Raw genomic sequence first — 15457 nt, 5'->3', positions numbered from 1 at the left:
CAAAGTCAAATCCCACTGAAGCTTTAGACCACACAGCTAGAAATAGTGAGATCAGGCAGTCAAAAGATACCATCTCTGCTCGGTTTGCTGTACATCGCACTCAACCGGGACATTTAGAGGTTGCCTAACTTCCGATGCATACTGTTGTCTTGAAGCAAAATGCAATTGCTTGCACCTGTTAACCTTTGACATGTGGTTTTGGTCAATTACAGGAATAGTTAAGCCACAAATGACAATTCTGACCATTCTTATCATTTACTCACCCTCTATGTCGTTCCAAACCTTTAGGACTTACTTTCAGAAGTGAAACACAAAAGGAGATGTTTTGCAGAATGTCCAAGCTGCGCTTTTCCATATAATGAAATTGAAAAATCAAATGCACACTTCAGAATCTCGCTGGATGTAGGTCATCCGGGTACTTTTTCGCCTATATTGTTTAATGAATTCAGACATACTACTCACATACTGTTTTTTGCCTGCTATATAGTATGGAAGTATGCATATTCATATGGATGACTGTTTCTATAGACCTTATAGCCCCACCAATTTTCAGTGCTGTGTTCATTGTTTTCTGTCTTTCGGTTTATATTTCCACAGCATAAAGGTAAGATCTTGCGGATTTATGAATGAACAGCTCGTTTTAAAATATTCTTGGTCTTCTGACTTTTGTCCACTTCACCAGCTAATTACTCTTCGACAGCGATGCCATTGTAATATACAGAGTTACCACAAAAACGGAAGTTCAAACACAAAAATTTAAAGATGGCTGCATGCTTGTTTCTCTGGTGCATAAGGTCTATAGTAACCGGACCTTCTAACGACATGCAGTGACTTTAACAATTGGCAAGTGGTATTTTTTCCATTCATTTCTACAAAAGGGATTTAAAAATAATAATAATAATAATAATTGTTGTTAATGCGTTATAAGCCATGAACCAAACCAACCAGCTACGAGGTGAATCATAACAAAACAAACTTTGATTTGAAGCAAAAAGTCAAAATCTGAAAAAAATACAAAGGCACAAGGCTTTAGTGAGGGAAAGAACTACAATCCCATGAAGCATTAGGATCATAATCAAATTAAAAACTAAATATATCTATAGAAATGTAAGTTTATTGCAAAATATGCATACACACACACCTATTTAAGTATTCTGAGAGTGTAGGGAGAATGACTTGATTACGTCATTTGCAGTGCTTCATGGGAGTGGGTGGAGTTAATGAGCTCTTTTGGCATGTTTGCTTGTTTTGACTCTCTGATTGGTGAAATTTTCTGTACAGCATCATGGGTAATGTAGTTTTTCACCACAAATAATTAATTTGAAAAATAAGTTCAAATAATTCAGGCTCACGGCTTCAACAAAAGGAAAAAAACACTGATTAACAACCTCGTAGCTCACAGGGATGTCTAAAAAGGTTTCTTAGATATCATTAAAAAACAATTTCCCTATGGAGAAAATGAATGGGATTTTACTTCCGGAGCCCAACAGTTGAACTCTATCGCGCATTGTACTTTCTCTCATTCATAAGTAATATAACTGTACCGTCTTTGTATATCTAAAGTTTTTGCTTGTAGCCTTGTCACATCTGATGTGGATGGACAAAAATATATTTTTGCTTGTGTCTTATCTCATCGCGTCTGGTTAGGACAAGGTGCAAAGCAATCCAAATCTGTTTCCAGCTGTCTTTCCTCAGGTTCCTTCCTGTCCAGGAAGTGAAGACTGCAATCCTGACAACATATAGCACTTAACTTTACTGCACTGTGCGTCACGCTACACATAATTACAAATGCTTTGATACCCCACTGGATTGCACTTCCTGAACGTTTTGAATCAGTAAACCGGCCTGTAACGAGTCACGACACACCATGAACGAATTAGGGGCGCCACTCATAACACAAATGACGCACAAGTGGTGATTATCTGGTGGAATTTTGAATAAAAATTTCTCATCAGCTATGAATTCATTTCAGGATGGGGCAAAATGACTAAGCTAGACATAACAAGACCACCTTACTTCTATGTGGTGTACAGTGTGGTTTTACTTGAACACCCAAACAAACAGCATTTTGTTTCTTATTTGGACAGAAAGCCAAACATAATTTCAGACGCTGAACATTTGACGACCTCCCTCTGTCATAACAAGAAAATTAAATCAGGCCTGTAAATTGCTTTCAGGATTACTGTGGAACATTCTATACAAACAGAAATGGAGAAAAGCGAGACGTCGAAACAATGCGTTACAAACATTTTTTATGGAATTGTTATGGCCTGTTAGAGCAAACAATTAATTCCAGTTCCAATGTAATAAAAGAGCCCTGGATCAGAATATAAACATCTCTCAAAGTTAAACCAGATGCGGAGTGCAGTCGGGATTCGGGAGAGCCTCTCAAAGAGGGGGAAAAACAAGTGAGCTTTTTCAGACAGGAAAATGAGTCAATAACCCCTATATTTCTCACTACTGCCACTGTTAGTTAAGGGGCCGCCTCATAGACAGAGGGCTAATCCTTCCAAGACCATGTTATATAATGGGGAAAAAGCTAGAACTTGAAATTCTATTAGAGTAATTCTATTAGACTATTGAGAGTAAATTCTTTGAATTCACAATAACACAACTGAGTGATGATAACAAGAGATACATTCAAGGGCCACTGGGGGCCTCAAGCTGAGAGACACATAGATTTTTTTTTTAAATATTAACAATTTTCCTATGAAATATTAGAAATAACTTTTTTATTGTATCATTATTTCTATATTATCAATTGCAAAACGTAATATTTTTATTAATTACATTGTTGTTGTTGTTATTATCTAATATCAAATTATTTTGTTAAACAATTGATTTATTGTTTTATAAATTTTTCAAATGGAATGACATGAACTGGGCTCCCAAAATCTTGAACATGAATCATCAAGACCAGGGTTATTATAGTTTACTGAACCATTTATAAAAACTAAAACCATTTATAAAAAAATATATATTGTTGCTTGAAATTAAATGTAAAAAAAATTTTGAAAAAAAATTTAGTTTCAGCTATAGCCAAGGCAACATTTCTCATTTTCATTTAGTTTAACTTCATTTACTAAAATAACTATGGAAGCTTGTTTCAAATAAAAAAGGTAATCGCAACTTTTCATCTCACAATTGCGAGAAAAAAGTCAGAATTGCGACTTGCAATTGACAGAATTGCCAACGCTATCTCACGACCAATTCGTACGAATTCGTACGAATGATAAAAAGTTGGCTAATTCGTACTAATTCGTACGACCTCACTCGTACGAATTTGTACGATTTGTCTAAACCCACGTGATGGGTAGGTTTAGGGGCGGGGTCAGGGGTAGGTCATTCGTATGAATTCATACGAATTGGCCAATTCATAAAATATGTACGATTTTGCAAAAATCGTACTAATTCGTACGAGTCAGGTTGTATGAATTCGTACGAATAAGCCACCTCGTAGAATTTGTACGTTTTCCTGTGAGAGCATACTTTTAAGAAAAAAAATGTAGAAAAATTACAAAAACACACAACAAAATTACTAAAACAAATGAAACCGAAAAATATAAAAACAAAAACGAATTCAAAAGATGAATAAAAATTCAAGTATCTCAATGATACTAAAATAACACTGATCAAGAATCATGAGAATCATATTGACATTAATTTTGTGTTTTAATAAAAAACGTAAGTAAACAATACAAAAATATGCAATTGAATAAATTGGATTTTACAGTATATATTCAGATACTGCAAAATGTCTCTATTTACAAGAAGGTACAAGAAAGGTTACACATGGAACAAACTTGTAGCTACAATGATGATTCACACAAATATCGCCAATCCGTCAGTCTCTTTTTCAAATCACCGTACGATTTACTGGGAATTAAACAAAACACCTATTCAATTTGTTCTTATGACTATTTAAGTATACAACAAGGTCAAGTGATACAAACTCAGACACACACAAAATGACAAAAACACAACCCTGCAATGTGAAAACCATTAAAACAGTAGAATGTACTGTACATTCTTTGACTGTCCCAGCATCCTCGTAAAAACTGCAGCCATCAGACTGTAACTGGTAATTTCATTGCTTGGTGGGTGGCTCAGTTTGGCCTTCACGTCAGCGAAACATGGCCTGGAAGTGTTGCTGTTTTGGCTGAGTAATCCCTCAAATACAAACAGTACAGGCATAACACTTTATCTCAATGAGTAAGTAGTCTCCCATGCCCATAAGAATTTCAACCGTGTGTCCACATAGACTTTGCAGAGAGGCACATTTTTGGGAAAGCTGTACTTAGGAATGCGCAAGAAGATTATTCCGTGGTTTTTGAGCATCGTTTTTGCTAGTATTTATTCTGTGTGTTTTTTTTTGTCAAAAAGATGGCTGACAATGGCTGAAAATCATGGGAATTAATATCTAATATAAATTAAATAAAACATATAGAATAATATAAAATATTTAAAACAAAAAATAACATAAAACATGAAATGTTAGAGAAATTTTCTAAAATACTTAATTGGCAAGAAATAGCTCTTTGTGAAAAATGATATATCATGCAGTTCTGACATGTTCAAGAAAACTGAAGCAAAACCCACAATAAATACCTTGATAAAGGCAGCTGAAGTATATGTATATATGGTGTCTCAAACGTGTTAACACATAAATAACAGACTTCATTATTTTTCTCCAATAAATAGTAGCTTGTAGTATATTTACAATATACACACTGTCAATTCATCAGATCAATTCTCCTGTTAAAACCACACATTTCCTTTAAATATGAATTGCATGCGTATAAAATACTAGTAGTGGTTCTTTGGTACAGAGGACCGTGTTGTGAGACTATATGGTTTCAAACAGGTTCTCTCACGTCTTATGTGCCATCATAATATGTACATGGAGCGGAACTTCTCTTGACATCCTCAGAAGAGTGAATTTTCCTCACTTCCTTCATTACCTGTAAGAGAGAACATAAGTTAAAATGAGTTCAGCAAGTCCGTTGTGGAAATATCGGAATGGTCAAGCAATTCCAGGTGTGTGAAAACGTACTTCTGCAGTGTCCATAGTGGCGGACCCCTATGGATCGACCCAAAAAGCAGGTAGCCCTACGCAGGTGGCAGGCGCTTGGGTAGGTAATGTTGTCATTGCCGCAGATGGTTTGCTCAGTGACCATGGGCATCGGGCAGGGCGCAGTGCGGCACATGACACAGTGGGCGCTGTTGGTCTGGTCCGTCACACAGGTATGTGTACCAGGACATACGACATTTGAGCAGGATTCTGAAAGAATGGTGCCAAGGGTCAAGATAACGATGTAGCATACTTTGACATGAAAGTGTACACTGTAAAAAAGTATTTTCATGATTTGTTATCACAACTTTTATCTTTAAATAGTTAATGTGGTTCAGATAACATAATATTTTAAGTTTATGTTGATTAAACCAATCTCCTGCTTTGTATTAACTCAATTGTTTTATTTCAATGAACTCAAAATTAAGGCAACCAGGTTACTTAATTTTTTGAGTTAAACCAACAATTTCTTTTGCAGAAGCCGCATTTCCATCACAGATTTGCGCAAAACTTTTGCGAGATTTTCTAAATGTTGATAAAAAACTATTGCGGAATGGCGGCGTTTCCATTAACTGATGTTATGCGACTAAAATGTGATTTTGTTGTATTTTGGCATTTCTTTGTTGTTTAGAATCCAGTATTCCCATAATTATTTTGCCTTTTATGAGTTTAATAAAGAACTCTGCCTTCCTCTTCTGTCCAAACATACCCCGCCGTCTTTAAAGAATGATCATGTGACTTTTGCGTACGTTAGGTGACCTGTAAATGCAATATGTGGGAGTTTTGTTTCCATTGGCCGTATTTTCAATTCGCAATGTCAATTTGCGCAATTTGAAGAGTAAAGGAAACGCGGCTCGTGTAAAAGTCTTTCATTTTAAGTACAATTAAGTGGCCTTTCACTTCATTCATTTATATTATCTGAAAGTACAGTTTTTTAAGTACACTAGAAGTGCACATTCATTACAATTAAGCACACTTCTTTTTCACTAGGGCCTGGTTGGAAGTTTTTCAGAATACATAAAGGTAAATATGCACTTTCTTTCTGAAAATGATTATTCAATCTGCGTTATAATCTAAATATGAAGCTTTTCCTTCAGTCTGAAAAACGTCTAAGCAAAATGATGGACTCTGCATGTGGAAGCTGATTAAAGTGATTCAATTAAAGTGAAGCAGCAACGTACTTTTGCAATCCCCCTGGTACATAATCTCCAGGTCAGGGTGACCTCTGCAGCGAGCCATCAGGAGTGCGCACTCGTCTTTGTACGAGTTCCCATCGCTCCCACACACGGCATGTTTAGCGGAGATGTTGGAACAGTCCGGAGAGCACACGCACTGGGGACGTCCAGAATTCATCCTGCACACCTTTCCAGGGCCACAGTTGACCCCTTCACAGTTCTCTGTAAAAGAAGGTGGATAAAGTGGGAAAAAGCTGATTATAAGTAAACCTATATTGAAAAGTGTTTGTTTCAAACTTGTAATTTAGAAGTGTGTTTATTACCACTGTTAGCACTGCTTTTGCAGTGTTAACCCCGCATTGCACACTACAGTACATGTGTAGCGTGAAACAATGCGGTCTTAGAACGTTACGACTAGATTCTTAGCAACTGACAACCAATCGTATTCACTCATATTCAGCGTTTGATGGGAAAAAATTCAAACAGCGATGGAAATTTTTTCAATTGAAGTGAAGAAGAGACTGTTTTATTCTAGCCTTTATATTCAGAAAAAAACTTGGCAGTGCAGTCGGTGATGTGTAATATGAGGATGCGCAATGCTAGTGCAGGTCACATGCGGCGTTCATCCAATCAATGACACAGCAGGGTTTAGAAATGTACAGTGTGAACTGTCAGCTTATGAATACCCAGGATTAATTGTTTACCCTGGGTAAAGTATGAGCAGTGTGAAAGGTGAAGCAAGATAACACAGGACTCCATTAACCTGGGGTTCAGAATGAACCAGAGTTAACTATTTAAAGTGTGAAAGGCTCATCCATTGACTTGCTTTTCAATAAATGTCCATTCTTCTCCATTCATCTGTGAAGCCAGAGCCAACAAAACACATCAGAAACACTTTGAAATGGATTCAGCTTCTGGTTCCCATTCCTGCAAGTCCTTTAATATCCTGTTGCTCCCCTTCCCTGTGAAGCCAACTAAATCACTCAAGGCCGAATCAGATACCTCCACCTCCACTGGAAATCCCAGCATAACCCTGTTATGTTTCCTCAAGATCCGCAGGCAGTCACACATAATTTACGAACTGCCTTGTCTGCCCCGAAAAACAAATGTAAGGAAATGCGCCGGACAGACGCTAAGCGTGAGTTGAGCTTTCAGGAATGCTTTGAAGCGTTTGACATTGAGAACACGCTGGGGAGGTCACACAGTAGGGTCCGCAAGTCCATATAGTTTTATGATAATGGAAAGCAAACGCCATGGAATAAACAATATAACAGACTTTCACTTCCAGTCTATCTTTCCCCTCAAGTGTCTAATGATGCTGATTGTGTTTGAGGCTTATGAGGACCAGACCTCTCCAGCATGTGGCACACATTTTTCTTTGCGGTGTGCTAGAATTCAGTCATCTCTGAGAGGGAAATGCAAAACAAGTCTGCTTTCCAATAAAAATTGGGAAAGACTGAATGCTGAGAGAGGGAGGAGTGAAAGGTGGGTGGGAAATATCTGTTATTGTGTCAAACAAGTTATTTATTTTATGCAAAATGACAAATACAGCTGACTTCCCTATGAGACAAAAAATAGTCAATAGAGATCCTTTTTTGAAATAGCCAAGAGCCTTTACTTTAAGGGTACGCTTACATGACAACGATATGCTTACATTTTCCGTGTACAGACAACACCATTGTCAAAACGATCCCCATTCACACGAATCCGCGAAAACGACTAAAAGCGATGTATTCTGCTGCCAGGCCATTAGATGGCGATGAATCACTATAGACTGAATGCGCAATACACGTGCATGACATCATCATCTTCAGACATTTGTATTTTGGTTGTTTACACAGAGAGCGTTTTCAAAAACTTGCACTTTGAGAAACCTGTTTTTAAAAGTTAGCATTTTCAGCCACCAAAAACGCTGTTCTCATGTAAAAGAACGTCCAAAACGCACACATTTTTTTAACGTTTTTAGCTGAAAACGGTGTAGTGTATACAGTCATGAGCCACAAGTTGCTACTTGCTATTGCTAATCGGAATTAGGTCGTATTAAGGTGCGGTCAATTTTACTGTTGTTCTGTGATTCTTTTGTGAGCAAATTCCAATCATTTCGATAGGAATCCACATGATCGTGAATTTCGATGTGCAAGTCGCTATTGCTAATCAGAAGTAGGTTGTATTAAAGTTTCCTAATAGAGTTTGCAATGGGTTCAAGTTGGTCAACCAATCTGGGGTGCGTTTCCCGAATAACGATGCAACTCGCTGCTTAACTACCGTAGTACGATGCATCGTTGAAGAAATCAACTAGCTAGTTACGACTGTTTCCCGAAACCATATTGTCGTAAATTGGTCGTTCAACCACGTTGGTTAATGATGTCACGCAGGTGGTGGAGTAATAACTAATTAATTAATTAATCTCTTTGAGATCGAATTAATGCTAGATGTTTTGCTATAAATTAAGGACATGTCATCTGAGGACCATTTCTCATTTTTCTCAGTTATTTTGCTTTATTTCCAGATTCAATCATAGGCTCGTTCTTGCGTAATAGAGCACGTTCACACATGCGCACTATTCAAAAACGACGCTTTAAATCTCTTGACAAACTAAAATACGTGAATTACATTTGTATGTATTCTAAATAAAGATATAGATTGTACTGAATGTCAGCTTGCTTATTTGACTTAAGATAAGGATTTATTGACTCCACATGTCATGTAAACAAGAAACTATGCTTCTAACCACAGGTCGAGAGCTGTCGTTCCAACCACACAACTTTGTGATGTTGTTGAAGAATGTTCATTGGAAATGTAAGCTTAGCGTTAAGTTCTGCCAGGAAGACTCAATCAGCGCGTCATGAATTGATTGAGTCTTCCTGGCAGAACTTAACGCTAAGCTTACATTTCCAATGAACATTCGCAAACAACATCGCAAAGTTGTGTGGTTAACTCACTTCTAACCAATCATGTGTTAACACTCAGTATAAAAGAATGGTACTTACATCCGTCCGAGTTCGCAGATACTGACGGCGCCAATTACCTCCATCCTCCCCAACCACCTCCAAGACGGTCCTTTCCCTCCATCCTCCCCACCACCACCAGGATGGTCCCTTCCTTTACCTCCAGGGGGTCGGCTGCGCTCCTGCCTTCATCTTCAGGCGGGATTTGCAGATTCCGTTACCCTCGCATTGCTTGCTAAGGACGGGGCCTACGCCAAAGACTATGCTTGCTGAGCTACAGTGCTATGCATAAGTTTAGACACCCATGCTAAAGTTGACTAAAAAGAGGAATAAAAAATCATCTTTTGGAAATTGAACTTAATGCCTTAATTTAAAAAATTAGGAAAAATCCAACCTTTAAGGACACCAATTTTCTTTGTGAATGAATAATGTATTGTAAATAAATAAATGTTCTTCCTTAAAATACATGGTGCATAAGTTTGGACACCCCTATGTTAAATTCCCATAGAGGCAGGCAGATTTTTATTTTTAAGTATTTTTTTTATTTATTTTTTTAGGATACTATGCATCCTGATAAAGTTCCCTTGGCCTCTGGAATTAAAATAGCCCCACATCATCACATAGCCTTCACCATACCTAGAGATTGGCATGGGGTACTTTCCATAAGATCATCTCTCAATGCAAATCAAACTAGCTTTTAGGCTAACTGAAATAAAACCATGCCAATCTCTAGGTATGGTGAAGGCTATGTGATGATGTGGGGCTATTTTAATTCCAAAGGCCAAGGGAACTTTATCAGGAAGCATAGTATCCTACTTTTTTTTTTTTTTTAAATACTTAAAAATAAAAATCTGCCTGCCTCTATGGGAATTTAACATAGGGGTGGCCAAACTTATGCACCCTGTATTTTAAGGAAGAACATTTATTTATTTACGATACATTATTCATTCACAAAGAAAATTGGTGTCCTTAAAGGTTGGATTTTTCCTAATTTTTTAAATTAAGGCATTAAGTTAAATTTCCAAAAGATGATTTTTTATTCCTCTTTTTAGTCAACTTTAGTATGGGTGTCTAAACGTATGCATAGCACTGTATTAATAAATTTACTCTTGTTATATCATTTTATCTCCCGAGTCTTTCTGGTAGAACTATGATTTCGGGAAACACCAACTCTTTAAACTATGCTGATAACAACGGAACTTGCGACCATAGTTGGCTAACAATGCTTTTTGGAAATGCACCCCTGCTTGGTATGGTTTGAAAGTGCTTCATACATCGCTATACTATTGATAAAAGACAATGAGCCTTTTTTTGCCCAAAAATTTTTGCTTATATTATCGCACCTTTAGTGGGAAGGTCATTCTCATTCTAGAGAGCATTTGATTGGACGAAATAAATGAGTGCAGGATGAGTCATCAATTTTTTTTGCTCTGTTTTTCTGGAAGAGGATGACTATAAATTTGAAATGTGCTTATCTGCTAAAAGTGAATTTTAAGAGTACACTATCATACAGATGACCTCAAACTGATAAGATATGGACTAAAAAACCACAAAACTACAATTTTAAGCACGATTATGGGCTTGCTGGGCTGAGGAAATTCATTAAAATAACCATGTCGGCTAACTTGTTTACTCCAGTGATAACAGTCTGTATTTAAAATGTCTGATGATAGTAGAGTTTTGGAGCCATTATATGAACCTACGTACCTGGCCAAGGCTACCAGTAGTGAACTCTTTCCACAACAGCCGGAGAAAGTTAAACAAAACATCTGGTGTAGATCCACGCTTTTTAAACTTGCTGAAGAATTGCATTTGCAAAGAAAACTCTCCAAACCAAGATTTGGCCTACAGTACTAGATTTTATCTCCTCAGCAAAAATGGTTTCAGCCCTAATTTGCAAACGAGGAATGTTCTCTTATGTGTGTAGAGGGCTTAAAATGGTAGTAACCAGTTCAAGAGGGCTTCAGCACAGACTCTTACTCATATCAACATTACAGTGGGACAACCCAGTCCACCTGCTGAGAACAGAGGGTAAATAGAGTCTGTACCTTTACACGGCTTACAGGAAACTATTCCCAGGAATCCCAGCAGGCTGACTTCATTGATGGGTAGACTGGTATTGGACCAGGCAGTGTCCAGACGGCTAGCAGCACAGCACTCTTCCCTGCTCACGCCCCTCATGAGCACCATGTCACAGCGGTGCTCCGGACCCTGCTGCAGCCAGCACATTCCCGCTAGACACACAAGCACACAATGAAAACATATATAATCCATCTCAGGGACAATGGCAACAATACGAACCTATAATAGACATGTATTTTCTCCATTCCTTCTCACTTGTACATATGAGATTGTAAAGTATTTTTATGCCTAAAATAAAGATGACCTCAGATGTGTCATATTATTTCCCAATAAAATATGTCACGTGAAATATCTTGTATGTAAAAAATTACAGGAATTTTTTTTTCTTTGAGGCGTAAACAGGCTTTTATTCAACTATTATTATTTTTTTATTTTTTTTTCAGAATAAATAAAACTTTTATATTTCCGTTTTATAGCTCAAACGTTGTGTCTGAAAATAGCTAGCTGGTATGTTACCCATTTAAGTTGCATTTATTGCATACCAATAAAGTATGCAATAAATGCAATTCCAGTGCAATAGATCCTAGGTACATTCACTTTCAGTTAATTTGCATTATTAAAATATGTAATAAACGTGTGTATATATACTATATATAATATATAATATATAAATAATATATACCCTTTTTTACAGTGTTTTCAAATATTTCAATAACCACACAAGTTTTAGATTACAAGTCTGCATTGGAGAATAGAAATCGCCTTCGCTTGACGAGGTAACCATGACAACAGCTGCGCGATCGCTGTAAATTTGAACGAACACATCGTTATTTATTATTAAACAAATTGTGTAATAGATTCGTCTTTAAAACGATTTTCCTTAAACCATTAAAAGTCTGCTTATTACAAACGTATAGGCTATAACAAAATGTGTTCATATCTTGATTAGTGCATTGACATTTAAACTTCTGAATAAACTATCACGAAAAGCGAAATATAGTGAGTCAAATGCGTTATCTTTCACTTACCGTTCGTTCGATGTTCTCCAAGTATTTCACAAACTGAAATAAGTATCACACAGTGTAGAACAGCCAAAAAGTTCATGATGCTGCTGAATACTTTACAGATGTTTGAACCAGCGGCTTTCCTTACAAAGATTAGATTGATAGAAAAGTCTACAGAGCCTTTAACTTGGGTTGTTTCCACTCGGTTTCGTGAATGGACTTGCTGTAAATGATTTTGGTCCGCCTCTGTATAAATATTTTGCCCGAGTAAATTATGCTTCTGGGATGGGCGATAATTCCAGCCAGTTACGTTGCTGATGCCGTTGTGTACTTGAGTCAGTTCTCGGATATGAGGCTGAAAAACTCCCACACTTCATCTCAGTCCGTCTGAACTCAGTTAACGTTAACCAAGAAATTTACCATGGTATCTTCAATGGCAAATGTAGATGCATGTAAGTCTATGCACATTTCTTAAGGTTTATTTAAAAATTTTAATCCAAGTTTGGCTTTCAAAAAAAAAAAAAGATTTGATTTAAGAAAAAGAACACTTTTAACATATTAACCATTATTGGCCAGGAAAAAATATGTATAAATATGTAAGTAAACCAATATAACATTACTCTTGAATAGAAAAATAAAAACCCTCATCCTGAGAACAAAGATCAATCTCTCAGTTAAAATCTACCTCAATTGAAAATACAAAACCACTGCTAGAGAAAACAGTTAGTGTTCTGCTGTTTGAATCGAAACCGGTAGCACTTTATTTTACAGTCCTGTTCCCCGTGTACTTACTATGTAGGCCTACTTATTATAGTTATTACAATAACTGGGTAATAACTAGGCACTAACCCTAAACCTACCCCTAACCTTAACCCATGTAGTTACCTTATATTACCCAGTATTTTCTTAGGTAAGTACATTGTACTAACTACACATAAGTACACGTACTGTAAAACAAAGTGCAACCTCAAAACCTCATAGTTATTGAGATGTAGCCCTTGTAACCTCCCCATGTGACAACTAGCCCTGGTAGTATTTATAACAGAAATAAAAAATATATATATACATTTGTAATGTGCAAAATGTTTCAAATGCAATCTGTGTGTAATGGTTTTGATCTGTTTTGGTTTCGTTTTTCATTCGTGTTCCCTGTCATTATTAGTTACCTTGGTTGCTGATTTGTGTTTCACACCTGTTCGCTGTTTCATTGATTACTCCCTGTGTATTTAAACCCTGAGTTTTCCTTAGTTCCATGTCAAATATTAATTGTTATGTTATGTTATTTGTTTGATGTATGCTCTCACTCTTTTGGTAAATAAAAGTCTTATAGTAATTAATTCCGTGTCCCACTCCTTGTTCCTTGGATTATACATAACAGCCCATATGCGGCCCATAACAGAATATCACCAGCCCCACTTTGGATCCAGAGCCCAGCCAGCCGCCTCCCAAAAAATGCACGGAGCCTATGCCAGAGCCCACCGCAGATAAAGAGCCCCTAGTCTGTCGTGATGCTGTGACAATCATCACCCCGGAGCCCGCGCACAACCAAAATTCTGACCAGATGCGTAAGCCGGCAATGCCGTCTGTTTCAGTGGGCATGCTCGTGGAGTTTGAGGGAATGGAATGGAGCCCTGCCCACACTCCCATCGCTGAGGGTGTGTTGCAGCTGACCTCGATAAAATATTATGAGGATGGTGAAGAGGGTTATCCCTGTAGTCTACCGTCTCCGCTGGTCCCGTCCAGCTCCAAGTCTCCTGCGTCTCTGCTAGTCACACCCAGTCCAAGTCTCCTGCATCTCCGCTAGTCCCGTCCAGCTCCAAGTCTCCTGTGTCTCTGCTGGTCTTGCCCAGCTACACGTCCCTTGTTTCTCCAAAGATCCCGACAAGCCTCCCTCTCCCACCTCCTCTACCTATTATAGTCTGTTCCCCAGCCCTGCTCTGCCTTCTCTGCGTGGATCTGCCTTGGGTCTTCCGGTCTCCAGCTCCGCCTTGGTAAGAAGATCCCCTGGCTTCGCCTCCAGCCACTGAGCCAGTCACTCCACCTCGGCTCGTCGACCAGTCGGCTCCACCTTGGTCTTCCCTCCCTCGACTCTACCTGGGACCATCGTCCTTACGGCTCCACTGGGCTCCGCTTTGGTCAGATGACACTCTGCCTGCATCACGGACTTCCAGGCATTCAGCTGCGCTTCATCCCTTCACGCCTTCAGCTCCGTGGGGCGCCGCCTTCAATCCGCTTAGTCCTCTGGCAATCTGGCTCCGCCTCGGTCTCCAGATCCATCGGCTAAGTCTGTCATGTCTCTGGATCCGCCTGCCAATTATCCACCATGGCTCCTCCATCCCTCGACTCCACCAGGGCCTTCGTCCTGTCTGCGCTCTGGGTCTCCCTCTTGCCTTCATCTCCTCCCTGGCTCCTCTCACCATCATTGCCACCCTGGTTTCTCCCACCATCATATCCTCCTGCATCCTACCTGGTGCCAGCCCCTCATCCTCCTCCAAAGCCCCCTCCCACCCTCCTGTTGGACTAACAGTCTCTTTCTGTTTTCTCTTGCTCTTCGTGGTAATTAAAAAGTCTTATAGTCATTCAATCTGTGTCCCGCTCCTTTTTCCTTGGATTATACACAGCAGCCTGTTACACTGTTGTCACCTGACTTTAATTTTAATTGCAATACTATATGCAATATTGGTACAGAAATAATCTGCAGGACTATTTAAATGACCTGCAAAATAATAAAAGGTAAGCACTTTTATATGTAATCCACAATATTTTTTACTTTATATATTAATATTCAGAATGAGCATACCGGTAAGTTAAGTTCTCGGGAATGCTTTTATTGCTAAATTTAGTTTTTTTTTTAAAAGCACTGTGAGTTGCTAAAAGCATTTGCTATATGCATACATTTTAAATAAATAAATACATATAAAATCTTAAAGTTGAATAATATTTTTTTTTAAATTCCCAAATAATTTATTGTTAGTGAAGACTTTTGGAACTGGCCATTTCTACCAATACAACAAAGGTAATTTGATACATAATCAAAATGATGCTTCTTGTATCCGCTGATGCTCTGTAAACTTAATTTAGCACCCTGTGAGATTCAATTGAAAAGGCAGTAAAATGTCAGTTTTGTTTTGCAGAAGTCTGTGTGCAAAAAGGGGCATAATGAGGGCAGAATTAGGC

At 38.1% G+C, this 15457-nt stretch overlaps 1 protein-coding gene across 1 annotated transcript; it reads right to left on the bottom strand.

Annotated features, from left to right (window-relative positions):
* Window positions 1-3655: 3655 nt before the first annotated feature.
* fstl3 (follistatin-like 3 (secreted glycoprotein)) lies at window positions 3656-12529 on the bottom strand. Its single transcript, XM_084416111.1, has 5 exons — window positions 12305-12529; window positions 11243-11428; window positions 6253-6468; window positions 5054-5281; window positions 3656-4961 (listed from the first exon to the last, which is right to left on the bottom strand). The coding sequence occupies exons 1-5, from the start codon at window positions 12378-12380 to the stop codon at window positions 4927-4929; spliced, it is 741 nt and encodes a 246-aa protein (XP_084272237.1). The 5' UTR covers window positions 12381-12529; the 3' UTR covers window positions 3656-4926.
* Between the last annotated feature and the right edge of the window lie 2928 nt (window positions 12530-15457).

Source organism: Rutilus rutilus, assembly GCF_951802725.1.
Source record: "Rutilus rutilus genome assembly, chromosome: 8".
NCBI classification, from domain to species: Eukaryota; Metazoa; Chordata; class Actinopteri; order Cypriniformes; family Leuciscidae; genus Rutilus; species Rutilus rutilus.
This window is presented reverse-complemented; position numbering and strand designations above follow the sequence as displayed.

Bases quoted from the DNA above. Each gene is read 5' to 3' on its own strand.
- fstl3 (XM_084416111.1), bottom strand. From the start codon at position 12,380: ATGAACTTTTTGGCTGTTCTACACTGTGTGATACTTATTTCAGTTTGT. The intron at 6,469-11,242 runs GTACAGACTCTA...CTTCTTTTACAG, and splicing joins TTCCTGTAAGCCGTGTAAAG to AGAACTGTGAAGGGGTCAAC. The intron at 4,962-5,053 runs GTACGTTTTCAC...TCTCTCTTACAG, and splicing joins CCACTATGGACACTGCAGAA to GTAATGAAGGAAGTGAGGAA.